The sequence below is a fragment of the Balaenoptera borealis genome (assembly GCF_965194805.1).
Source record: "Balaenoptera borealis genome assembly, chromosome: 2".
In the NCBI taxonomy this organism is placed as follows: Eukaryota; Metazoa; Chordata; class Mammalia; order Artiodactyla; family Balaenopteridae; genus Balaenoptera; species Balaenoptera borealis.
This window is the reverse complement of record NC_138867.1, coordinates 1,756,626-1,782,511: the sequence shown is the minus strand read 5'-3', so window position 1 is coordinate 1,782,511 and position 25,886 is coordinate 1,756,626. Positions and strand designations below refer to the sequence as shown.

General features: G+C 52.4%; 1 protein-coding gene and 1 long non-coding RNA gene across 2 annotated transcripts; one reads left to right on the top strand and one right to left on the bottom strand.

The window, feature by feature from the left end:
• Nucleotides 1-467: 467 nt before the first annotated feature.
• Nucleotides 468-5,199, bottom strand: LOC309624140. The gene is made up of 3 exons (XR_014241783.1): nucleotides 5,114-5,199; nucleotides 1,623-4,777; nucleotides 468-982 (listed from the first exon to the last, which is right to left on the bottom strand). It is a non-coding gene; the product is annotated as an uncharacterized lncRNA (long non-coding RNA).
• On the top strand, nucleotides 1,882-3,145 carry LOC309624139 (uncharacterized protein; the record flags this gene model as incomplete). Its single annotated transcript, XM_082381863.1, has 2 exons — nucleotides 1,882-1,979; nucleotides 2,283-3,145. Exons 1-2 carry the CDS (start codon nucleotides 1,889-1,891, stop codon nucleotides 3,143-3,145), a joined length of 954 nt encoding a protein of 317 aa, XP_082237989.1. The 5' UTR covers nucleotides 1,882-1,888.
• Nucleotides 5,200-25,886: the final 20,687 nt, after the last annotated feature.

Below are 25,886 nucleotides of genomic sequence, written 5' to 3'. Positions count from 1 at the left end.
AACCTTAATTTGCTAGAGATTGTCTTAAAGTCTTATCTCTAACATCTACATGTTTTAGGGGAATTCAGATAAAACTTTCCACTTTCTATCCCCTTTTAGGAATTTCTTCAAAGGCTTAGATATTCCAAGCACTGTTTTGATTCTGTAATTCACCTTATGGGGAAAGTTGGCTTAAGGAATATTTCTGAAACAGACAAAGAGACCAGGAGATGGGCCAGGCCACAGCCACCCCTGAGCACAATGCGATGCCCACTTAAGCCCCAGCTCCAAGCCATTGGGAGGTTTTCTCTCCCGTGAGTCAAGCGCCCTCACCTGTGAAACAGCTGATAACCCCCCATCCGCCCCTGCCGGGTCACCAAGGTAATTTATACAACACTTTGCAAACTCCAACACTGTTTGTTGTTACCATCACTATGGTGGTTATTATTATGTTATAGATGGCGACAAAAAAAATTAATCAGTCGACCTAAGAAACAAATGAAAAATTTTATGCGAGCCAAACTGAGGCTTATAACCCAAGAACAGCCTCTCAGAAAGCTCCAAAAATTGTTCCACCCATTAGAAGCCCAGGCACAGTTATTTAAGTTTTTTGAGACAAAGGGCTGTGCCTTAAATGATGTATTATTGACAGTTTACACAGTCTAGAGCTAAGCGTCACTGTGGCCCTTTATAAGATCAAGAAGGAGTGTAGAAGGAGTGTTATCTTTAAGGAGTTGTCTTGTTGCTGCTGGGAGAATGTTGCTCTTCGTGGACGGGCAGGTATGTCTGCCGATGGGGAGGTGTGGTCATCCCTAATGCAGACACACGATGCACAGTTGGGGGACAGGGGAGGTCAAAGGGCAGAGTAAATGTTTTATGTTTAAATTCTTCCAGTCTTGCCATAAAATATGAATTGTATTTCACATAGATGAAGGTCCTGGTTAAAATAACCATGAAAGTGGAGCACCAATGGTATTTCACAGGTAGAATAAAACGCTGCAATCTGAAATGATGAAAACACTAGATGCACCAGAGTTTTCCAAACTATAATCTTTAAAAACTCAATCTTGTCTCAGAAATTACTTCTCCAAATCTTGACGTACAGGATTTCACATTTGTCTTCTGCTGGGACTGAAGCTGCCGACCTGAGCTTAGGGGATGGTGGGTCACCCCTAGGCCGGTGACTCAGAGACAGCTGGCTCGGATGCAGCCGGAGGGACTGGGTCTGCTCTGGGTGCCCCCCTTCCCTGCTGCACTTGAGTAGAGGTGGCCAGAGGGACGTCCACCCCCAGACAGCACGGGCTTTCTAAAAAGCTCAAAGGCAGAGAACGGTGGGGTCCTCAGACCAGCACCCCAGGTGTTGGGAACAAGAGTGAATCAGCCCCCTGTGGACAGTGTGGGTGTGATGACGTTCCTTGTGCCCTTGTGACCTGGCTGTGGCCCTGGACAAGGAACTAAAATGCTTAGACCCACTCCCAGAGGGTCTGCCTCTCCAGGAGGGAGGGCGCTGGGCAGGGAGGGTGGAGAGATGGCAGCTCCCCCCGCCCCAGAGGCTTCCAGGAGTGGGGGAAATCAGGAAGGGCTCCTGGACGGAGGTGTCCGCCACTTGGCGAGCGTGCTGGTTTCCATGGGGGCAGACCCACCTCAATGCGCTGATGCCGGGGAGGTCGCCAGGCCCTGGGGAGACCGCAGGAGCTGTGCGTGCTCTGGCTGGGGATGCAGGTGGTCCTTGTGGACCTGTGTGTCCTGGACGCCAAGCCCGGACCTGCAGATCAAGCGCGGCATCTGAAGGAGGAGGGAAAAAGACCAGACAAAGACAGCATCTGGCCAGAGTGCCAGGACTAGGGGCAGAGCTGCCGGCCTGAGCTCCAGGGAAGAAAGCGCTGGTCACTGGCTTTTCACGTGCTCGATGGCCAGGAACCGGTGGTCGAGTCGAGGAAGCCAGAAGTCGAAGAGCCAGCAGACGGAAAGATCCGCGGTCCGGACTATCTTCTGCGTTCGAGGGTTGATAATCATGGTTACAGAGAAATGACGGTGCTACTGGAGGGAGGGGCGTAAACCTTCAGGAGCTTTCCCGGTGGTGGGCTGGGGTGGGGGGGGGCAGCGTCCGTCACAGACAGGTCTGGGAACAACCTCAGGGCCCCCGCCGCCTGCTCAGCGCCCCCGGCACGGCCCCCAGACTCTGCCGCTCAGGGTCCGCCCAGTTCATCGAAAGCCCTACTCGGTGCAGCCCCAGCGCGAGGCCCGGGGTCTTACATGTGATTCTCCAACCAGGCAGGACAGCCAGCCTGGGCGGTCTCACCTGGGGCCCTGCCCTCCCAGCAGAACAGGTCCCGCAGCTGAAGGGGCGACGTCCCCGCCCCAAGGGCAGTACTGGAGCTGGGGACACGCTGTCTCAAGGCCACCAGGCGGCCTCCGGCCCACGCCCCAGCCGCCCCCGCACACCGGACGCGCCCACATCCTGGCCTCGGTCGGCGCTGCGTGGCCCGGTGCTGCCATTTCCAGAAGTCAGCTGACCCGAGAAGGCAAAGTTCCTGTTTGCAGCGCAGACATTCCGGCGGGGGAGGGGGGAGGGGAGGGACGGCCCCTCCCCTTCAGCCCCGCAGACCCTCCCAAGCTGAAAGGTCACAGCGACACGTGGCAGGGGCCGGGGCAGCGTCCCCTGAGCGGCTTCGGGTGCCCTGAGGGAGCCTGGGGTGACAATGAGCTCCCTCCAGGAAAGGAGCTGCAAAAGCACCGATTCTGGGGACTTTGTCCAGAAATGACCCCAACCCCCCGGCGGGGAGCATCGCACTGCCTCTCCACTCCAAGAGGCACAGACGTCTTGGGAGGGTCCCAGGAGACCGAGACCCCTCTGCGGAGGGCCCGGTGCGGACGGCGGGCACAGAAGCCTCGGCTTTGGCGGTCTGGGCGCCGCAAAGCTGCTGCACGTGAGGGCCTTCCCCCGTGCCCCGGTCATGCTGCCCGGCCCCCACCTGCACCTGCCCTCACCTGGACGCCGGGCCTGCTGTTCAAGGTCCCTTCCGTCCGTCTTTGGTGGGGGTCAGCCTCCTGCCGCCAGCCAGGACCCTGCTTGTCCCTAGTGGTCCCCCGGGAGGCCCACCGAGGCCCGTGCAGGGCTGGCCCCAGAGCTGTTGGGCTTTGCGGCGTGCTGTCCCTGCCATGACCACTCATCCTGACATAGGGGGACACGGCCACAGCGAGTGCAAGAAGAGCAGGGCAGGGCCGCGCTCCGGTGACACCTCGCTCACACTCTGCCCCTGGGTGCCTGTCCCTGTGCTGCACCCACACCCCTGTGAGATGTGACCCGTGAGGGTCCTGGCTGCGGACGGGATGACGGGGCCCCGAACCCCTGCCCGCCAGGTGCTGCCCTGAGTCCTGCGGGAGCCTCGACTCCCCAGCCTCCCGCGGCGGTCTCTTCCTCCAGGCAGCCTTCCATGAGCACGTCACACCTGCATGTGACCCCCGCCCCCGGTCAGAGCCTGAGCTTGGCTGCGTTGGGAACATGCTGCCGTGTCCCAGGGGGCGGCCCTGAGCTGCGGGCAGGGGGCAAGAGGGGGGCAGGTTGAAAGCCAGAGCTTCGTCTGTTGAAGACGTCCTGGGCCTGTGAGAAGGGTGCGACGACACGCCTGCGTCAGGGTTTGGAAGTAAAATGACCCCCTTCCCTCAGCTTGGGGTACCCTGCAGCCCAGGCCCCACCCTACACGTGAACTCCCCACGGTCCTCAGTCATCCGGACCTGACCGTGTCCTCGCATGGACGCGCCCCTCGGGTGACTTCATTCCATGGCTAAAAAGGCAGGCAAGGCGGCCAGTTTGCACAGCATCAAAAACCACAGGTGGAGTCGCTGCTCCGTCCCCTGTGGCGCTGGCCATCCTGGCACACACAGACCCTCCATGCAGCCTCCCACCCGACACCCGAAAAGCCCAGGCCCGCCCTGTGTTCTCCACTAGCAGAGTCACAAAGCGGCATCTTCAAGAAGAGTGACAAGAAGGGCCGGAAATTCACCCTGGGAGCAGGTGAAATTTTGTGGGAACCCAAAGCTGCCACTGTTGGCAGAGGGAGGGCCCATCCTGACACATCCTTATGCAGGGAAACCCCTGAGAGCCGTTTTCGGGAAGGAGCCTAAGATTCCGTGGCTCAGTAAATATTAGCACAGCACAGAACACCCTGAGCGGCTGGATTCAGGCATGGACCTGGTTCTGCCGAAGTCGGGGCCGGAGGGGGGCCGGAGGGGAGCCGGCCGACTGCAGCCCCGCAGTGACCCTCCCAGCAGCGCTCCCACCGCGTCGGGACACACCCCTGCCCCTCCCGCCCAGCCCAGCTGCAGACGGCCGTCCACTGCAGCCGGTTCTCTGGTGAGCTGAGGAGCAATGCTGCTGGGTCCCGAGAGGCCGCCCCTCCTGTCCCTCTGTGTGTAAGCAAAGCCGTCACAGACCGTTCAAAAGGCATGCTTCCCGTGTGCAGTGGTGAGGGCCTGGCAGTCCAGACGTGGTTAGACACAGAAAAGCAGCACTCAGTTAAAAAAAGGAACTCTAGAACTGAGGAATCGTCACTGCGAGGTTGTCTAATCCTTGTTGTGACAGAAAAGACAGCTTCCAGATTACCCTGTTCTATAACTGGAAGCCTCGCACAGTGGACCGTCCTGCAGAAAACCCACTGTGGGCGCCGTGCAGCATAGTCAGAAAGGAGCAGCCGTCGGGTTAATCGGCGGCCATGGGGGCCTGAGCTCCACGGGGTGTTCTCACCAGGGCCCAGGGTGTCGCCTTCAGGGTGAGCCTTGGATGAAGGTGTTTAGCCTTGAAAAACACAGTTAGGATTTGCAAAGGCGTCAGGGTGGGGGGACCAATCCCATCACTCTGCGGATGAGGACACCGAGGGCCGAGTCCCCAGCCCTGACCAGGGACCCGCGGTGACCCCACCCGCCCCGCGCCCGCATTCCAGGGCTGGCTCTGCAGAGCCTCTGTTTGGCACGTGGGCCCTGCATCAGCCACCCGCCTCCACACTCTCCCGTTCTCCTCCCAACCCCACCTGGCTAAGTTCAAGACACACCCACCCACCTCCAGGACACACCAGCGGACAGGTGTGCTCAGGTGAAAACACCTGAAAACCACACAGAGCGGTTCTGTGCCTACCTAGGCCTCAGAGGGGCAGGACAGCGTAAAAGCGACTTCCCTGAAGCTTTGGTTGGAGACGGGAGGAACGGGGTTAGGCGGGTGGGACACCCCTTGGCGGGGAGCCCGCCTGGTCTGCAGCGGGTCTGCCTGGAGGGACGAGCCCTCAGCCCCGCCTGCCCCCTGGCGGACCGCCAGCTGCAAGTCCCGCCCCACAGGGCCTGGGCCGGCGTCACTCTGAGGACTGTGCCCAGAGGGGAAGCAGGAAACGTGCCCTCTTCTCTCTCTGCCCCGCTGATTTCTGAAAATGGGGCCCAGCAGGCTCCGCCCCCGAGATGCAGCACCATCCCCTCCTGGGAACCGTGCTGTGTCGACTGGAGGACAAGACGGCCCAGAAAGATCACACGGTGGCGGGCACGCCCCCCGCCCCACCACGTTCTAAGTTTCCAAGGCCTGAAAGAGCAAGACCCCCATCCGAGAACCAGCTGCAGCCCACCCAACTCCCAGCCCGATGCGTCCGCCTCAGGTGCCTGCCAGGCTGTGAATTATCCAAACAAGCCCACCTCGGCCCCTGGGAACTACAAAGCTTCCTCTGCAGCCCCCCAGATGGGCCCCCTGGGCCGTCAGTCATGTGCCTGTGGCTAATCACCTGCTGCCAGTCTCAGCTGTGCAGGGTAGGGTGTGGGCAGGCCCCTCCCTTCTGGGTGGGGCGAGAAGCAGGCGGCCAGAGCGGCCCCTTTGGCTGTGCTGGCTGAGGTCCAGGCATCCCTAGACCTGCTTTCCCCTTGGGGTCAGGGAATCCTCCCCAACTTCCTTCCAGGCAACGTCCAAACAGCTCAGGTTTCAAAGCCAAAAAAAAAAAACAAAAGGATTGAGAACTGAATACAACAATTCCACAAAATCTGCAGGAATGGAGGTCTCCCCCAAACCAAGTTCCTGATCCTGAGTTTGTGGGGCTGACGTGAGCCAATGCCCCCTCCCCGAAAACCAAACACAGGACCGAGCGCCTCAGGAAGGAGAGGAAAGGTGGTCGTGAGGGTCCCGTGAACTCGGAGGTGCTGAAGAAATTCACGGGACGGAGTCCCCTTCCTCCGGTTCCCCCACTGAACCAGAATCGGGTACCCTCTGTCCCCCCTCCACGGGCTTTCCCTCCAGGTCCCTCTGCAAGTCCGTCCCCGTGGCCGAGCCGAGGCCGGGACCCTCTCTGTGCAAAGCCTGTCGCGAGGGAACAGAGGCTTGTTGTCGCCCTGCGGCTTCCAGGGCTGAGCTGGCCTCACGCACCGAGTGGTCCTGCTCCACAGACCTCGGCCGCCTGGCCGCCGTCCAGCGGGGGACAGAGGGATCTGTGTTGGGTCAACAGCACAGCACAGCCACGGCGGGAAAGCGGGGCGGCCGTTCCCAAAGCCCTGGATTGTGTGAACGAGGTTTCTTTTTCCGAAGTCGCCAAAATGTCGGTCCTCGCTGAACGCTCACCGCCTGCCAGGGTCACTGCAGTTCCATCGAAAATAAAAATACTACAGAACCAGAAGCTGAGTAAATTCTTTTTTCTTACTCTCCTTCAACAAAGCTGAATGGAATAATTGAGATCAAATCCTCCCCTTCAAAATCACATTTGGCTGAGAACCATCTGTGCCAAGTGTCAGCCTGAAATAATCCTTTTGCTGACATTATAAACCCTGTGAAAGAGCGTGGACCACAGAGATGCTGACGCCACCAGAAGCGCGGCAGGACAGATGAGATGTGAGTTCTCTTCAATTTTATTCTTAAAGTGAAAGAGCTTGTGGGCGGAGCTGCATCTAAAACGAGTCATGTAAATGCTGTGAGCCGTCAAACAACCTACTGTCAGGATCTTACCCTCCAACGTAAAATAAAATTCAAGCGTGGAGATTAAAATTAAAAGTATTGACTATAAAAAGCCATAGTTTCATGATCAAAAGAAGAAAGCTCAAGACCTAAAATGTACATTCCTAGTTACATAAACGCCCGTGGGTGTCTCAGTGTCACAGCCCCTCCTGGGTCCAGCCCCGTCTGCTTTCCTGTGCAGGACGGCAGTTGCCACAGTGAGACTCCGACGGACCCCAGCCTCACGCTGCTCCCCTCACCATCTGCCTTTGTCCATTTACTGTTGGGGTCATTTACCGTTGCTTCAACTTTCAGGAGAGGTCTCATCACCTTCCACATCTGCTTGTCAAAATCTGCTCATGTCTTAGAAGGAGACCGAGTCCCCACCCGAAGTGCTGCCTTAGGACACCCCCTGGAACCCTGTACCTCTCTTCTTTGGTCTTAGGTTGTGATTGTTTCCGTGCTTCTAAAAAGGAAAAACAATCCCCATTCACCGTAGTTCTCCGGCTCTGCCTTGTTACCCACCACCAGCACCCGGGGCTGCATCTCCTTCTCGGTTACTAGCCGACTGCTCAGGGCTCCACACGTGACTCTGCTGACTTCTCTTACCACCTGCCCCCTGGATGGACACTCCAGTTCTCACAATTCCACAATAAAGAGTCTTCTCAGCTGTGGGGCTTCTCTGGGGTGTATCCTAGGGCTGTCGTTCCTGGGTCACAGGGCGTGTGCATCTTCACTCACTGGGCGTTTGCGCACTGGTTCCCGGGCGGCCACGCTCGCCTCGCACCCCGGGTCCTGGCCGGTCCCCAGCACCGCCTCGCCAGCCCCTCTCATGCCGCATCTCCTTGGGTGCGTCTCCCCTGTGTCTGCAAGCTCAAGCACCTTCTCATCTCTTCCTGCCCTGCGGGCTTCCTCTCTTGGGCGTTGCCTGTGTGTAAGCTTTCCCCATTTGGGGTCATTTTGCTTTCTTAGAGCCATGTAGAATTTCTTTACATTATCAGACGATGCTGGTCCTTTTCCCATGATGCTCATCGTAACTATTTTTTGGCTGAGTTGTGGCTTTTATTTTCAGCTGGTTTATAGTGAGACTTTCACAATGTTATCGAAACGTGTTGGTGTCTCTCTGGCTTGTGCTTTTTGTGGACTCATTAGGAAATCCTTCCCTATCCAAAATTCACAAAGATAATCTCCAATTTTTTTAACTTTAAGGTTACACTTTGCACAATTAGCCACTCATTCATTTGTGAGGTTTTTTTTTTTTTAATGTGGTAAAATAAACATGAAATAAAATTCACCATTTTAACCATTTTCAAGTGTATGGTTCAGTGGCATTTAGTGCATTCTCAATGCTATGCTACCATCACAGGCTCTTTCTTCACCCGGGACTCATTTGTCTTCTAAACCATTTATTCAACAGGCCTTATCGAGCCTCTCATAAGGGCTGGCAAGACGCTGGAACAGTCAGTGAAGAAATTAACAAGCCTCCCTGTCCTCGGGGGGCTGACCCTCGGGGACACGCGTCAGTGACAAGGAGCCGGAGCAGGAGGGCCAGGACGGCTCTCCGGCTTTCCCGAGGGCCGAGATTTGTCCCCTCTGACCTGTGAGGTGACGCGTGGGGCCATCACCCCAGCCACGCGGGGCGGCCCGCATGCGCACCGGACGCGGCCGCATCTCAAGGAGTTTCCCCCAAAGAAAAGCTGCTGAGAGCACCTGGTGGCAGAAACCAGCTCCCGGGCGCCATTGACAAGGGTGCCTGTGGGCAGGAGATGGCACTCCTTCCGTGCAGGTTTCAGATCTTTTGGGGCAGAGATGGAACCAGAGGAGCTGGTGAGAGGGGCCCCGGGAGGGCGGTGACGGCCACCGCCCCAGCTTTACAGGGCTCATCCTGGAGGGAGGCAGGCAGCTGCTCTGTCCTGTGCAGAGAGCAGCTTTCAGGGTGTGGTCGGTGTCCTGGCCCGGGGTCGGGCGGCAGGAGGGGTGGCTCCGAGAACAGCCCAGCCCTGGGGTCCCAGGGGGTGCGGGCCGCGGGGCTGGGGGGCCCGGGATGCCCCCGGCACCTTCTTCACGTGCAGCCGGCAGGGCCACAGCGCAGCCACGGCTCCCCCAGGTTTGCCGACGGCACGTCTCCTTGGCACAGGCCTCGGCCACGTGTCCGGTGGGTAGCAGGAGGGTCGGCCTCCAGGGAGGCCGCCGGCTCGGGACGCGCCCTGGACAGAGGCACAGGGTCGGGGGATGGCTCAGGACCAGCTCAGGGTGCGGACAGGAGGCCCCGGCCGGGTCAGCCCCCTAGTCCGCAGCCAGGCTGGTCCCGACGGTGTCACTCCAGCCGCCCAAGGCGTCGCCGATCTTAACACGCCTTCTCCTGAGCGGCGAGTTCCATCGGTAACAGAGCCACCGGGGAGCCGTCCCCAGAGCGGTGGCCGAGGCAGGCCACTGGGGTGCCCTTCACATGACGGCACTCAGGACTGGGGAAGAAAGTGACCTTTCCGTGCCTCACGGGGTGTGGAGCTTACACAACTGCAGGTGCTTTCTTTAAGGAAAAAAGTGTAAAATTACAGTAATAGATTAGGATGACACCGGACACCTGTTTAGAATGAGAACAGAAATGGGCACATGTCACAAACATTTTAAAGCTGCAGGACAAGGTCAGATGTGGAGGAGTGCCCACCCTGGGGCCGCACCCTCTCCGCCCCCCAGCTGGTCCACACCTTGGACACAGGGAGTCCAGAGCCCAGCCAGCCAGGCCACACTTACTGACAGTTTAGGGAAGTTTCCTTCCGCTTTGTCCTGCGGAAGGGCTGCCCTTTTGAGGCAGGAAGGGGGCGGGGCACAGCCTTTAAAAGCGCGACGTAGCCCGAGGACACGACAGAAGCTGGTTGGAACAACTAGGTCCAAGATGGCTGACAAGTAGACCTCCCCCAGACCTCGAGCCTCAGTACACGCTCATTGTAACACATCAGCTACCTGACTCACCCACAGGTGCCAGGAGAGCTCTGAGGGTGAGCATGAAAGGCCAAACGCGGGCGAGGCCCAATTCCCAGAAACCTCCCACCCCTCCAATCTTCCTACCCACGAGCCTATGAAATTACCCGGCCCTATTAAAGCTGACAACCCCGTACCTTGGCTCTTTTGGTTCCTTGCCTCTCTCACCTTCAGAGTGTGTTTCTCCCTGAATAAACCTTCTTTCTCTTTACTACGGCTCGCTCTTGAATTCCTTCCTGTGCGAAGCCAAGAGTCCACACTCGGCGTCCGTCCCAGGGACTCAGATGTGACCCGGGAGGTGACCATCCTCTCACGCCTCACTCTCTTACCTGCAACACTTGGACCTCAGCTGTGCCAACTTCTTACCCTGCCTCAGCCTCCGGGGCTCGGCCAGGTCCTGGGTGCCCCAGGGGCAGCAGGGGTGCCCTGCTTGGCTCTTTCTCCTTGAGGGTCACAGAGGTCCACGTGGGCCATGGGCCCTTGGGGGGTGGGGAGGCCATGTGGAAGCCAGGACCTCACCCAGGGGAGGGGGCACCCCCTAGGCCATGTGGAAGCCAGGACCTCACCCAGGGGAGGGGGCACATCCCAGAGAACGCCCTGGAAGGGTCAGGAAAGAGGGGCCCTGATGCTTGCGGGTGACTGAGCCAGGGGGTTGTGGGTGAGGACGGACACCACGCTATGGCCAGTGGGTAGAAGCACCCCCCGGGGGTGCTGTTGCAGTGGGGCGGACACCTGGCAGGGGTCAGTCTCCTCGGGCCTGGCCCCGCGGCTTCCTGGCAGAAAGAGGAAGGAAGAGGGTTTGCTTCTCCGACTTTGGCACTTTCTCACTGCGTGGACGGTTAGAGCAGAGGCACCGGGCTCCGGCGCTGCAATTGTCATAGTTGTCACCTGGGCCCCCTTGCTGTCCCCTCACCGTGCTCTGTGGCTCAGTCCCCTCTGCTCATGGGGGACCTCGGGGCCCCCACGAGTGCTGTCACTTCCTTCCTCTCACCTCGAGCCCCTCCAACCCAGCCCCCAGGGGAGTGCCCTCCTGGTCCAGTGCTGGGGGGTGACCCCGCTGCCCCTCAGCCTCCCCCTCCTTCTTCCCCTCCGGGGCTGCGTCTCCTCCGTGGACACCGCCGTCCACTCTGCCTCGTTCCCTCTGTGCCCTGGAGCCGCACCAGACATCTGGGCATCCCTTCCACGCTTGGTGGAGAGGAAACAAATTGGCTTTGAGGATCTGAAAGGAACCGCTGCCAAAGTAAACCTTAGTGTCCCCAACAGTGACAAATACCACGGTTGGTTACTCAGACAACTGAGATTTGAACGTAAACGTGTGGGTCCCAAAGAGGCCGTGGGGTGGTCCACAGTCAACCAAAGAAGAGCTTGCAACACCAAATGGTAACATGTCCACAGATTTTATTTTCTACTGAATCTCCCTCCTATTACTAGAAACTTTCTTTATTACTGGGCTAAAAAAAAAATTTTTTTTTAAGGATTAAGGTAGAAAGATTTAAGTTGGAGCCTAAGAAACTTGTTACGTACAGCTTGAGGGATTGACAGAAAAAGAAGAGGGAAATGGCAAGGATGTTACAAGGGTAAATCTGCAAGTCTGTTCTGCCTGCAGATTTTACTGAGAGCTTTATATCTCAAGGTAGAATACGATTCCAAGGAAAGAAATCATTTCTGGAAGGACCTTTTGAAAAATGTTTGACTAGTTCACATTCTCACAGTGTGTCTTTACATTTGGACTTTGGATAAACTAGAGGAGTGGCTGTGTAACGTACCTGTGTCCCCAAGGATCCCGTCACAGGCGTCACCTGACAAGGGACTCCACCTCCGAAGCCCTCGGGGCGGGTCTGTCCTCTTCTCTCCAAGCCCTAACCCTGAAGACTTAATTGCTTTAGACAGCAGGCCCAGCAAATACCTGCTTCACATCATTGGAATTCAAATTCACTGGGCCTTCTTTTGGTTTGCTTGTTTTGTTTTGGTTTTTTAAGTTGATATGTTGTATTTTCACTTTTATTCAGTTCAAGGAATTTTTTTTTTTTTTTTTTTTTTTTTTTTTGGCCACACGGCATGCGGGATCTAGTTCCCCAACCAGGGATCGAACACATGACCCCTGCAGTGGAAGCGTGGAGTCTTAACCACTGGACCGCCAGGGAAGTCCCTGGACACCCTTTTTGGGTGTGGGGAGACCCATCCCATTGCCCAGTGTGGGAGCTGCAAGGAACTGCATTTTCACACTTCGCGCCTGTGAAGTACGACCGTGGCTGCAGAAATACCTGGGGGAGCAGATACAAGGGCTGCACGGGGTTCCTGTGTTTTTAGCCGTGTTCGCTTCATAGAGTGGGTCTTGTCACCATCACACCTGTTGGGATCCGACAGGAATTCTTCGTGGTTGCTTAGCCACATGGGACGTATGTTGTGCTGTGCACCCGCGATGCCCTCCCCCACCTCCGAAGAGGCGCTGGATGGCAGGAACGAGGAAGTGGCCCTAAACCATTCGGTTGAAGTCACTTCATGAATCATAACGACGGTTTAGAACAATAAGCCACATTGTGAACACTGCATGAGTTCACCTCGAATATACTGTGCTGCTGTACGCAGCCTCTCCCCGGATTTCTTTTTAGAAAGGGAAGACAGAAGACCTTACTGCCCACCCACGTGTGATTCAACGTCCGTTTGTCTCGGTTGGTTTCATATGCGGGAGGTGGGTCCCTCTGGTCGTATTGGGGGCTCCGGACCCCATCCACCGTCCCCCCCCAGCCCCTCCCCCAGCTCACTCCCCCGGGGACAGGACAGGCACGAGGCTGGACCATTTACGTAGTGATTACCTCCCTAACCCTCCTGACAACCATCAAAGAGGAAACAAGATCTGGACGCAGCCAGTCCCATGGACTCCAGTGAGAAAGGGGTGGAATTAGAATCCAGGCTTAGAAGTGGCCGCCTTCAGCCCCTGTCAACTTCAACGTCTCACAAAAGCACAGCATGCCTGTGAGAGTCAAACGTATGAGTTAACAGTTTAAAATAAAAGTCCACGGGGCTTTCCTGATGGCGCAGTGGTTGAGAATCTGCCTGCCAATGCAGGGGACACGGGTTCGAGCCCTGGTCTGGGAAGATCCCACATGCCGCGGAGCAACTGGGCCCGTGAGCCACAATTACTGAGCCTGCACGTCTGGAGCCTGTGCCCCGCAACAAGAGAGGCCGCGATAGTGAGAGGCCCGCGCACCGCGATGAAGAGTGGCCCCCACTTGCCGCAACTGGAGAGCCCTCGCACAGAAACGAAGACCCAACATAGCCATAAATAAATAAATGAATAAATAAATAAAAATTTTTAAAAAAAAAGGACCTTTAAAAAAATAAATAAATAAATAAAAATAAAAGTCCACATCACATTTAGAGACAGGAAACAACCTGCAATTTAAAATAATAATAATAATATGAATAATATTATAAGAAGACAACAGAGCATTGGCGCAATTTGTTCCTGAGAGGCTGTGGTGTGGACGCAGACCCACGGTCACGAACACTGAGCAGCACGTGAACCAGACGCAGGCCACGACGTCCCACCTCACGGAAGAAGAAGCAAGTCCACGCGGTTGGCACGGTGAGCGAGGAAGAGCAGAACTTCACGTTTAGGGGAGGGAGTGGCTCACGCTTCTCATGCCGATACTGACAGTGACCATTCATTAAGAACTCCCTGCGAGCCCAGCTTTTGCTAAGGTTGGACATGAAGACGCTGTTTGCAGTGACCCTTGAGACACGCCGTCTCACTGACCCCCTTAACTTGTCCAAGGTTCCCCTCATGGCAAAGGCCACCCCGAACCCCACCTCTCGGGCAGCCCCTGGGGGGCAGCCTCTGTTCCGGTGCCCTTGGTCAGCAAGCATGTTCATATGTCTAAGTCATGTCACTGTGCACACGTGCTGGGGATGTGTGTCCAGAGAAATGCGTGTGTGTTACACAGGAACAAACCCAAACTGTGAAAATGAAGAACACAGGGCACATGGTCAGAGTAGGACCCATGTAGCCGCATGTGAATGTGGAGGAGGTCCTTTGTTCAAAGAGAAGGTGGGGAGATGCCCACGTCGAAACACGCCACCTCTCCTGTAAGAATCGGGACTCTCTACTAAACACACGAAGTTGGCAGTGCTTTCCCCCAGTAATCCAGTCAGTAGCAAAAATCACATCCAACTTTCCACAAAACCCCGTTTGCCGTCCAGGACCCAACTCTCAGAGAACTGGGACTGATTCCCTAACCTTCATGAAGCAGTTGACGCGTTGTGTTTTCCCGGCCACGTCAAAACAAACTCTACCGAGAACCCAGGGATGTGCTCCTGTCCACCCCAAATTCCCGCTTCTCTGTGCAAAGAGCACGGACTCTGGCGAACGAGCGCTGATGAGCACCATGGGGGCTTCAGAGCACAGGCCATGCCAGGCGCCCTTCCTTGCCCTTCCACGCCCTTCCGCGCCCTTCCGCGCCCTTCCACGCCCTTCCATGCCCTTCCAGGCCCCTCCAGCCACCTCACCTGCGCTCACTCGGGGCTTCACAAAAACCCTGCAGACAGGTTCAGCCCCATCCTTATTTTGCAGATGAGGAAGGAAAGTGAGGCAGACAGAGGCGGTCCCTCCCAAGGTCATGGCAGAACCCACGCTCCCGACCCCACTCTGCTGTCTTGCTGTGTCACAGAATGTAACTCCCATGACTAAAAAAGACTCGGGACTTGGGTCAACTTGTCCCAACGGTGAGATCACCATTGGTTACAAGGGGGTTTCCAGGATAACCCTTTAATTCTGAGCCCGGAGGAAAGGAGAATTGCTGAGACCATGGTCAGAAAACAACCCCGCTCATATCAGACAAGTTTGCCCTATCACGGGGATTGGCACAGCTGAACAGTATGAAAGTATTTCCTTTACAGCTTGAAGAATACAACTGCAGAAGAATTGGGTTCATTTTGGGTTTTCAATGCCTGTTCTAACTGGGGGTCGTTTGGGACTTCCCTGGCGGTCCAGTGGTTAGGACTCTGTGCTTCCACTGCTGGGGGCACAGGTTCCATCCCTGGTCGGGGAACTAAGATCCCACATGCCACGTGGCGAGGCCAGAAAAATGGGGGTCATTCTAAAAACACACGATGAAGTGAAATATATGCTGTTCAACTCAGACTAAACACGCTTTCCGGGAACCGAGGGCTGCACGCCCAGTTCTGAGCGCAAAGTCCTGACTCAGAAGCCCTTCCTCAAACCCAGGAGCTACTTTCCACCCCTTGTCTTAAGAGATACACCCTCCTTATTGAGTCTCTAAAATCAAGTGGCTTGTAAAAGCCCTATGCTCCAATACAAGTTCCCGGCCTTATCAATTTAAGTGCTGGAAATAGGCACAGGGCTCCTGTCATGACCGACACCGCGAGGTCGAGGAGCCAGATCACGTGATTCTCTGCAGCCTCTGTTCTCGGAAACCAAGTGCCCCTGCTTGGGAGGACGCCCCGTTTGCTGAAGCAAGAACCACTTGTACAAAGTGAGCCCCGGGGCTGCCGCAGCCGGGGCGCCAGTGCACGGGGGGGACAGGAAGAGGACAGGTGTGCAGGCAGGGATGTGTGCAGGTGTGTGTGAACAGGTGCAGGTGTGCTTGCAGGTACAGGCTGGGAGCAGCACACCCCGGGGTGCCCATGGCTCCACGGCCCAACCCATCCACACCTGCCATGCCTGCTCACTTCAAGGCGTGAGTGAGGGATGGGGCACCACCCGCCTGTGTAAAAGGTCTTGCTGGAGACCCGGTGCCCAGCCCTCGTGTCCCCAAGAGAGGACCTCAGGGAGGGAGGGGGCAAGCCACCCACCCCCCCCCACCTGGCACCACATGCTGCAGACACCGCGGGGCCCGGAGTGGCTGAGGTTCTCACCTCCTCACTCACTACTTTCCTCCTGGACCTCTTTCCAGACTTTCCCAAATGCCCTCTCCTCCTTGGAGACCTCCATGACCTTCCAGTAGGAGTTACTTCTCCCTTCCTCAAGCTTCTGGGCCTTTCCAGCCCCTCTTTTCCCCCAGGCACCTGCTGGGCCCACCTTTGCAGGTGTTATCCCCCAGCTCGGGGCAAACCCACATCCTTGCCCCAACCTCCCGGCCAGAGCTTAGGATGTACTAAGGGTTAGTCAATCCTGAATATGAAGATTTAAGCCACTACACCCATCTAGAAGAAACTTTTTGCTTCTCCAAATGAGTCTATTCTCTCTCTCTCTCTTTTTCAAACAATAATGTTATACAACCAAAATGTCTCAGGAGCTTAGAGCGAAGGTGGCACCATTGAGAAACATCTCCTGAATCCCTACGACGTTCTAGAGCTTTGAGGCGAATAAAAAGGTTCGGGAGATGTCAGACCACCAAGGGCAGGAGGCCCTCCTGACGGGAGAGCAGGCTGGGCTTTGGGGAGTGAAGTGGTGTGGGAACAGGTGGAGGGGGGCCAGGCCAAAAGGTCCTGTAGAAATTGGGATGAGAAACAACAAGGGGTTGAAGAGGAAGCGGGAGATAGGCGTATTCAGAGGGGCTTAAAGGGGCTTCCTAAATCTATTTCAGTGCACAGAGATCCATACCTAAGTCTATTTTGTCGACACAAAAAGATCAAAAACATATCTCCTTGGGCTTTGCTTAGGTTTTGTGGGGTTTTTTGTTTGTTTGTTTTGTCTTGTTTGTTTTGTTTTTGCTTGGGCTTTTTTCAGTCCAAGCATCCCTAGTGGCCTATATATTCATTAGGATTAAGTTTACTTGCAAGTAACAGAAAAATCCAAAACAATAACAACTTAAAGATAGAAGCTTACTTCTCACAACCATGAAGGCCAGCGGTAGCCACCCAGGGTTGGGAACGTCCTCCACATGGTCCGGGACTTGGGTTCCTTCTCTCTGATTGGTCTGCTAGGATGCCTTCCACTCCCAAGGTTGTTTCATGGCTCAAGATGGATGCTGTAGCTCCAGCCATTACATTCCCCTTCCAGACAGCAGAAAGGCACCCTCTGCTTAAGGGCACTTCCCAGAAGTTCCACAAATCTTGTGCTTTTGTCCCATCTGCTGCTGGAACTTAGTCCTATGACCACAACTAACTGGCAGGTAGGTTAGGAAATGCAGTCTTTATCCTGGGTGGCCGTGCTTCCCTGTGAAACGTGCGTATTCCATCACGAAGGAGGTGAGGATGGGGGTGGCCTGGCCTCTACCCCCTCCTCACAGTGAACCTCCTCCTTCAGGAATATGCCCTTCTTCCGAAAAGTGAGGTCGCTGTTTGCAACTTTGTAAAAATAATTCGACACAGTATTTCTCAATGCCAACTGGAAACAATTACTGTAAGCAACTTTTTTCATAAAAGATCACTCCTTTGAGAATATATTTTCATATTTGTGCTTTCTTTTGACATTTTGGGAAGCAAAATTACATGCAAACATTTGTTCTGCAAACCCAACGTGTGAAGAAGCTGTGCCTCTGAGTTCCAAAATCTGTTTAGTTTGCACAGAGGCCCATGGAAGAGCATCATCTCAGCTCATGTTCCACTCCGAGGATCGTTTTCTTAATGCCACAGAAAATGGAACACTGCTAAGGGGACCCTGCTAAGGGAGGGGCCGTGGGATGACGAGACTTTAAACCCCGGGGTCCCCTTACACCCGCATCTCTGTGTAAGTGGCTTCAGATCACCAGCGTTACCCCACGTGGGTTGTAAGTGCTTACCTGAATATTAAATGACAGTCAAAAATTACACATAAAATATAGAAAAATGTCAGGTATCTAGATCCTTACTTGATGTCCAATGTCTGTATCTTTGAGGAAAATGGTTTTGTCTGGAATCCAAGTGTTATAAAAATAGGACCTCTCTCTGGAAGGCCACCTGCAGAGATGGATGACCGCAGGGCAAGTCCATCCTGACACGTGAGCTGAAAGAACGACGCCTGGAAACACGGCCGCGGCCTTCGCTGGTCCTGGCTTGGATCTTGACCTCAGTCTCTGCGACTCCATTTTTCTATCTATAAAATGGCCCTACTTGGCCCAAGTGTGAGGGGAAGGAGGAGGGGAGGGAGGGAAAGAGAGGTCGGGAGAGAAGGGGGAGGCTGGGGAAAGTGCTGACGGGGGCGGATGAGGTCAGGGGAGCCGCCAGCCAAGGGAGAGTGGACAGAGACTCCAGGGGCGTCTGGGGGCCCGAACAGTAAGGTTGAGGAGGGGAGTGGTCAGCCGTGAGATGCCCTGGAGTGTCCAGACGCCGACGGACCGGGACCCGGCAGTGTGGGCCCCGGGACCGGCCGTGGGAAGGTGAGGAGCCCGGGGTGGCAGCGGGCTCAGGGCGGCCGGGGGTGTGGCCGCTCCAGCCCTCGGAGAGGACGGGCACCTCGGGCCCCTCTGCTGTCCTGCCACCTCCAGAGGGTTCTGGGCCCTGCCCGGTGCCAGAGAGCAGCCCGTGCTGAGGGCACCAAACCAACACAGGCGAGACAGGGACGCTGCTCAGGCCACCAGCTCGCGGGCAGCCCTGCTCCAGCCACGGCCCTGGGTGGAGCTGGACGCCGGCAACGAGACTTCCGCGGGCGCGTCCTCGCCTCTGCCAGGTCTAAGGAGGAGGAAGGGCTCTGAAATCCTCCAACGAGAGGCCAGCCCTCACCTGTGTGTGCTGGTGGGTTAGCCCACGCTCGCGGAGACGCGGGAGTGACCTCCACCCAGAACCTAGGAGACACCGACACAGCCAGGTTTTCTTTAAGGGACCACGTAACGTAAACTCCTGAGCATGCAAAAGCAATATTTTCTTTGTGCTTCTATGCTGGATTGTGCACCTTGAATCTAAATTGAGCACAGAGAAAATGACGCTCTTCACTGTGTACTAGACAAACCCTGTGTAATAATGCTCAACGGGCTGACGTTCATCCACATTATATTTTGATAGGTTGAAGTCCCCAAATAGGTAATATTTTCTTTCTTTTTTTTCCTCCAAATTGCATCAGTGTTGGGTTGAATAAGAAAGCACGACGGGGGATACTTCACGGCCTTAGAAGCGCGTTCACACACACAGTCCCCTTCTGCCCACGTCGACACCTGTCCCCTGCACTGGGGAGGGACCCGGGGGAAGGACACAGGCCCTGCAGCCCCGTCCCCATGGCTCACGGGGGCACTGAAGCCAGGACCCCTCCCCACCCCAAACCCTCCGAGGACTGGACAGGCAGCGGGTGCCCGGAGCAAGAGAATCCTCAGTGAACTGGGTGTTTGGGTATTTTATGGCCAAATGTGTGCGGAAAACTTTCCCAAAGGGATCAGCAAGGAAATGTAACAAGGAGAGTGGCGGGTGTGCAGTGAGACGAGGCCACAGTGCAGGTGGGGCCACCAGGCCCACAGAAGAACTTGCTCCAGGGCCGGTGCAGCTTGTGATTTCCTGAGCCATCCTTTGCAGATGCCGCCAGGTTGCTTCTGGACATGGGCGTTTTGGCTGAGCTGCTTCCACCGAGGTGATAACCCCCAGCCCACGGGAAAGGGAGCCCTGAGCCCTGACCTCTATGGGGTGATGGAGGGGACAGAGGCTGTATTTTATCTTTAACATCTATTCACAGATTTTGCCAAGATTAGCTGGCCATAGTGGGCTGGATCATGCTCCCAAAAAAAGATGTGTTTAAGTCCCGACCTCTGGTACCTGTGGAAAGAGCGTGACCTTATTTGGAAACAGTGTCTTTGCCGATGTGATTAAAGTAAGACCTCCAGATGAGACCCTCCTGGATTTAGAGCAGGCCTTCCACCCAATGACTGGTGTCCTCCTAAGAGAAAGAAGAGGGCGATTGGAGACCCACAGACACTGCCCTATAGCTATTAAAGAAACTGAATTTCAGTTAAAAACACTCCCAGAAAGAAAACTGCACACCCAGATGGCTTCATGGGAAATTCTACCAAATATTTAAAGAAGAGATAGTGCCAGCTCCACACACACTCCTCCAGAAATCTCAAGAGAACTGAACAACTGCTTCTAAAGGCTAACATCACTCTGATTCCAAATCCAGACACGGATGTTATAGGAAAGGAAGCAACATCCTGCATGAATACAGAGGCAAATTTTCTTTTAAAATGTTTGCAAATAGAATCCAACAACGTAAACGAAGGATAATACATCATGCCTAAGTGGGAAAAGACAGGGGTGTCCACGGTCACCACTTCTATTCAAAAGTATACTCAAGACTCCAACCAGTAAGAAAGAAAGAAAAGACATCCAAATTAGAAAGGGAAGGAGTAAAACTGTCTTTATTTGCAGAGAACGTGACTTTCTATCGAGAAAATACAGATACTAGAACTTGCAAGTGAATCTAGTTCACGACATGAAATCTGTATTAGAAATAAATCGTATTCCTATATACTAGCAATGAACAATCAAAAATGGACATTTTTTAACAAGGATTTACTATATAGCACAGGGAACTATATTCAATATCTTGTAATAATCTATTGATATAATGAAAAAGAATCTGAAAATATATATTATATATACACACATAAGTGAATCACTTTGCTGTACACCTGAAACTAACACAATATTGTAAATCAACTATACTTCAATTAAAGAAAAAAATAAAAAGGGGCATTTTTTAAAGTATTGTGTACAGTAGCACCAAAAATTTAAATACTTACTGATAAATCTGACAAAAGATGTACAAGATTATACACTGAAAACTACAAAACGTTGCTGAGAGAAATTAAAGCAAACCTAAATAAATTGAGAGATAAACCATGTTCATGGATCAAAAGACTCAATATTGTTAAGATGCTATTTCTCCCAAAACTGATGTATAAAAGCAACATAATCCTAACCAAAATGGCAGAAGGAATTTCCTGCGTAAATTCACAAACTGATTCTAAGATTCACATGGAAATGGAAAGGACCTAGAGTAGCTGGAACAACTTGCAAAAAGAAAAACTATAAGTTTGAGGACCAATGCTGACTGATGTCAAGACACATTATAAGGCTCTAGTAATCAACATGGTGTAGAATTGGCATCAAAATGGATAAATAGATCAATGGGCAGAATAGACAGTCCAGAAATAGAAGCACATATATGTGGTCAGTTAACTCCTGACAAAGGTACAAAGGCAATTCCGTGATAAAAGGATGGTCTTTACAGTAAATGGTCTGGAACCATGTATGCCATGGGCAAAATATTAAAAAGCCTTATATATATATATCTCACATCAAATAAAAAATTTGTTCACAATGGATTATATACCTAAATGTAAAATATGAAATTATAAAACTTCTTGAAGAAAACAGGAGAAAGTATTTGGCTTAAGCAAGAATATTTTTAGATATAACACTAAAAAGCAGGATTCACTTAAAAAATGATAGATTAAAAAACAACCATGGGGCTTCCCTGGTGGCACAGTGGTTAAGAATCCGCCTGCCAATTCAGGGGACATGGGTTTGAGCCCTGGTCCGGGAAGATCCCACATGCCACGGAGCAACTAAGCCCGTGTGCCAAAACTGCTGAGCCTGTGTTTCACAACTACTGAAGCCCGCATGCCTAGAGCCCGTGCTCCGCAACAAGAGAAGCCACGGCAATGAGAAGCCTGCACACCACAATGAAGAGTAGCCCCCGCTCGCCGCAACGAGAGAAAGCCCGTGCGTAGCAACGAAGACCCAACGCAGCCAAAAATAAATTAATTAATTAATTAATTAAAAAAAAAAAAAAACAACAACCATGAAAGACAGAACCCAAAATAAATATAAATATGATCAAGTGGGGGTTTATCCAGAAAAACAAGGTTGGTTTAAAATTGGAATATCAACCAATTTAATTCAACATATTAACAGGATTAAGGAGAAAAACTATATGATAGATCTTTGACAAAATGGCAAAAACTCTCAGCAAACTGGGAATAGAAAGGAACTTCCTCAACTTTATTCAAGGTGGCTATGAAAACCCACAGCTAAGGTCGAGACAGAATTCCTTCCCCTAAGATTGTTAACAAAGCACCACCTCTGCTCAGCCTCGTGTACTGACGTCCTAACCAGTGAAATGAGAGAAAATAAGAACAATAGAAGACATACATGTTAAGGAGGAAAAAGTAAAACTACCTTTATTCACAGGTAGCTTGACCGTGAATAGGGAAAAGCCTAAGAAATCTACAAACATGCTATCAGAAAGAATAAATGAATTTAGCAAGGTTGAAACATACAAAGTAAACCCACAAAATTCAGTTGTACTTCTCTATATTAGCAACAAACCTCTAGAGACTGAAATTAAAAATCAGTCCCGGGACTTCCCTGGTGGTGCAGTGGTTAAGAATCCGCCTGCCAATGCAGGGGACACAGGTTCGAGCCCTTGTCCGGGAAGATCCCACATGCCGTGGAGCAACTAAGCCCGAGAACCACAACTACTGAGCCTGCACTCTAGAGCTCGCGAGCCACAACTACTGAGTCCATGTGCCACAATTACTGAAGCCCGCATGCCTAGAGCCCATGCTCCACAACAAGAGAAGCCACCGCAATGAGAAGCCCAATAAAGCAGCAACAAAGACCCAACACAACCATAAATCAATCAATAAATAAATAAATAAATAAATAAATAAATAAAAACAGTCCCATCAGTCCCATTTGGGAATTCCCTGGCTGTCCAGTGGTTGGGACTCTGTGCTTTCACTGCCGGGGCCCAGGTTCAATCCCTGGTCGGGGAACTAAGCTCCCACAAGCTGAGCAGCACAGTCAAGAGAAAAAAACAAAACAAAACAGTCCCACTTAACAGCATCAAAACACAAAACAATTAGGGGCAGAATTAGAAAAACATAGGTAAGACCTATAAGTGATAAGCAAAATCATGAAACATTGCTGGGAAAAATTAAAGAAAACCTAAATCAATGAGATATATACCATGCTCAGGGATAGATAACATTACTAAGATGTTGATTTTTCCAAATTAATCAGTAGATTCCACACAATCTCATTAAAAATCCCAGCAGATATTTTTGAGATATTAACAAATTGATTCTAAAATTTCTATGGGAAGTGAAAGGATCTGGAAGAGGAACAAAGCTGGAGGACTTACATTATCTAATTTCAAGGTTTAACACAAAGCTTCAGTAATCAAGGCAGTGTGATGTTAGCACAGGAGTCGATGTACAGATAAATAAAACACTACACGGGGTCCAGAAATGGACCCCATACTCATGTCACAAAGTTGCCAAGGTAAGTCAACGGGGCAAGGATGTTCTCGTCAATGATGGTGCTGGATATCCAGAGAGAAAACAATATAAGCCTCTGTCTCCACCCTCACCACAGGGCTTCACAAACATTAATTTGCAATGGAATCTAGACCTACAAGGTTAAAGCTAAAACTATAACACTTCTTTAAATTAATTAATTAATTAATTAATTTGGCTGCATTGGGTCTTCGTTGCTGCTCGCGGGCTTTCTCTAGTTGTGGTGAACGGGGGCTACTCTTCGTTGCAGTGCGCGGGCTTCTCATTGCGGTGGCTTCTCTTGTTGCGGAGCATGGGCTCTAGGTGCGCGGGCTTCAGTAGTTGTGGCACACAGGCTCAGTAGTTGTGGCGCACGGGCTTAGTTGCTCCATTGCATGTGGGATCTTCCCGGACCAGGGCTCGAACCCGTGTCCCCTGCATTGACAGGCGGATTCTCAACCACTGCTCCACCAGGGAAGTCCCTAAAGCTAAAACTATAACACTTCTGAAATAAGAAAATCTTAATGACCTTGGTGTAGGTAAATACTTCTAAAGCAGGATATCAAAAGCATGATCCATCAAAGAAACACATAAATCGGTCTTCATCAAAATTTGAACCATCCGTTTTGAAAAATGCTGTTGATACTTACAAATCATGCCAACACTAAGGGACCGAAAAGCGCATGATTCCTTGTTTCTCATGATGCTGTGGTTTTCCTGGGAGGTTTGTTCTTTGCACATGCTGGGGTCCCTCATTCAGCCATGTCCACCTGGGGCTGCGTCCACCCGGGGGCCCATCCACCTGGGACAGGAACCTCTTACAGGGCCTCTCCTCCCCTGTCTAACTTCACACAGTCTTGAAGAGCAACACGGCCAGTACTGTTCCTCCATGTGAGTCAGGAACAATTAGAAAAAGTAATAAAAAACAGGATTCGTTTATTTTACAACTGTAAAATCACAACTTATCCAGGAATTAATCTAATAAAATGTGGAATCTTTATGTAGAAAAAATTTAAATGCTAGCAAATTAAAAGAAGACCAAAATAAATGGAAAGATAATCATATTGGTGAAAAATGATGCTTAAAATTGCAAAGTATCTGTATCTTCTGTATTCATCGTGTTTTTTATTTTTTATGTTTTCTGATACTTTGACATCTTGGAGTCTTGCTGACTCTGAGGGACCGCCCTTGGGGCTAATTCCCTGGGAGCTCACCCTTCAAATGCAAACCGGCCAATCCAGAGCCCACGTCCAACCCTCTCCCCTATGGGGCTCTCAGACTCACGGCCACTGGCACAATCAGGAACAGTCCTGACACTCTGGAACCCACTGAAGTTATTCACTTCCAATAGCCAATTCACTATTCACTAGCCAATTCTAAGCCTGTTTGCTCTGTCCAGCCCATTCCCACCGGTGGAGACCACAGGGAAGGGTCCTGCCCACACTTTGTCCTCGCCCTCTGCCTCCTGACTAACCTGGTGCTTCCCAGGGGCCCCCAGTGGCTTGTCACCACTCCTGTCTCTAGGGTACTGTGAGCAAAACTTCTTCCTCTGTGACTGTCTTTCTGGATCTGTGTGTCTTACCGCAAATTAAAACAAATTCCTCTTACCAAAGTAATCTATACACGTCATGCAATTCAAAACAAAACTGCCAGTGGGAATTTTGAGTAACTGCACAAACTGATTCTATAATTTGGAAGGAAAAATTAAGTTCTATGAATCATTAAGACAATTCTTTTTTTTTAATTTATTTTATTTTTGGCTGCATTGGGTCTTCCTTGTTGCGCGTGGGCTTTCTCTAGTTGTGGAGAGCAGGGGCTACTCTTTGTTGTGGTGCATGGGCTTCTCATTGTGGTGGCTTCTCTTGTTGCAGAGCATGGGCTCTAGGCACGCGGGCTTCAGTAATTATGGCACATGGGCTTCAGTAGTTGTGGTTTGCGGGCTCTAGAGTGCAGGCTCAGTAGTTGTGGCGCACGGGCTTAGTTGCTCCGCGGCATGTGGGATCTTCCCGGAACAGGGCTCAAACCCATGTCCCCTGCATTGGCAGGTGGATTCTTAACCACTGCACTACCGGGGAAGTCTGATTAAGACAATTCTTGAAGCGCCAACCGGAATTCACCCTACTGGTGACTAAGGCACATTAATCCAAAGGTATAGAGGTTAGAACAGGGTGGTACCAGCACAGGAGCACACAAACCAATGGAATAAAATAGAGCACCCAGAAATAGCTTTATAAACACTTCTCTTCATGCCCAAAGAGAGACCACAAGTGGGAGACACAGATTGATCAACGGTGTTGAAAATATTGGGTCACTGTGTAAGAAGAAAAATCTGTAGATGGGTTAGAAACAACCATGAAAGGCAGAACTAAAAATAAATATTAGAAGAAAATGAAAGAATGTCTCTTCCTCTCCTGTAATTAACTCTAGAATTCAAAAACTAAACAAACCAAAACTACCTCACCACCCAGGAAGAGGCAGGTACCACGTGCGCTCCGTGCATCTGGAGCGCGGGAAGTGGTTCTCGCTACATCCACCTTCTCCAAACCGAGCACAGCAAGAGCGGGGAGCTGCAGGGACACAGCTGTGTCCCCAGAGCACAGCCAGCAGCTCCTGGGTCCCAGTGTCCAGGGTCCGAGGGTTCCTGGAGATTCCAGGCAACGGGCTTTAGTGGTTAAAGGACCCACCTGGTGGTTTTTCCAAAACCGAGAAACTAAGGCCCAAAATGATTGAAAGCTTTCTTTCTCCTCTAGCAAAAGGAACTGCTTGCCCAAGACCAGCTTCTCCCAACCAAGCTTTCAGAGCCCTCTGGGACTTCTGGAACATTC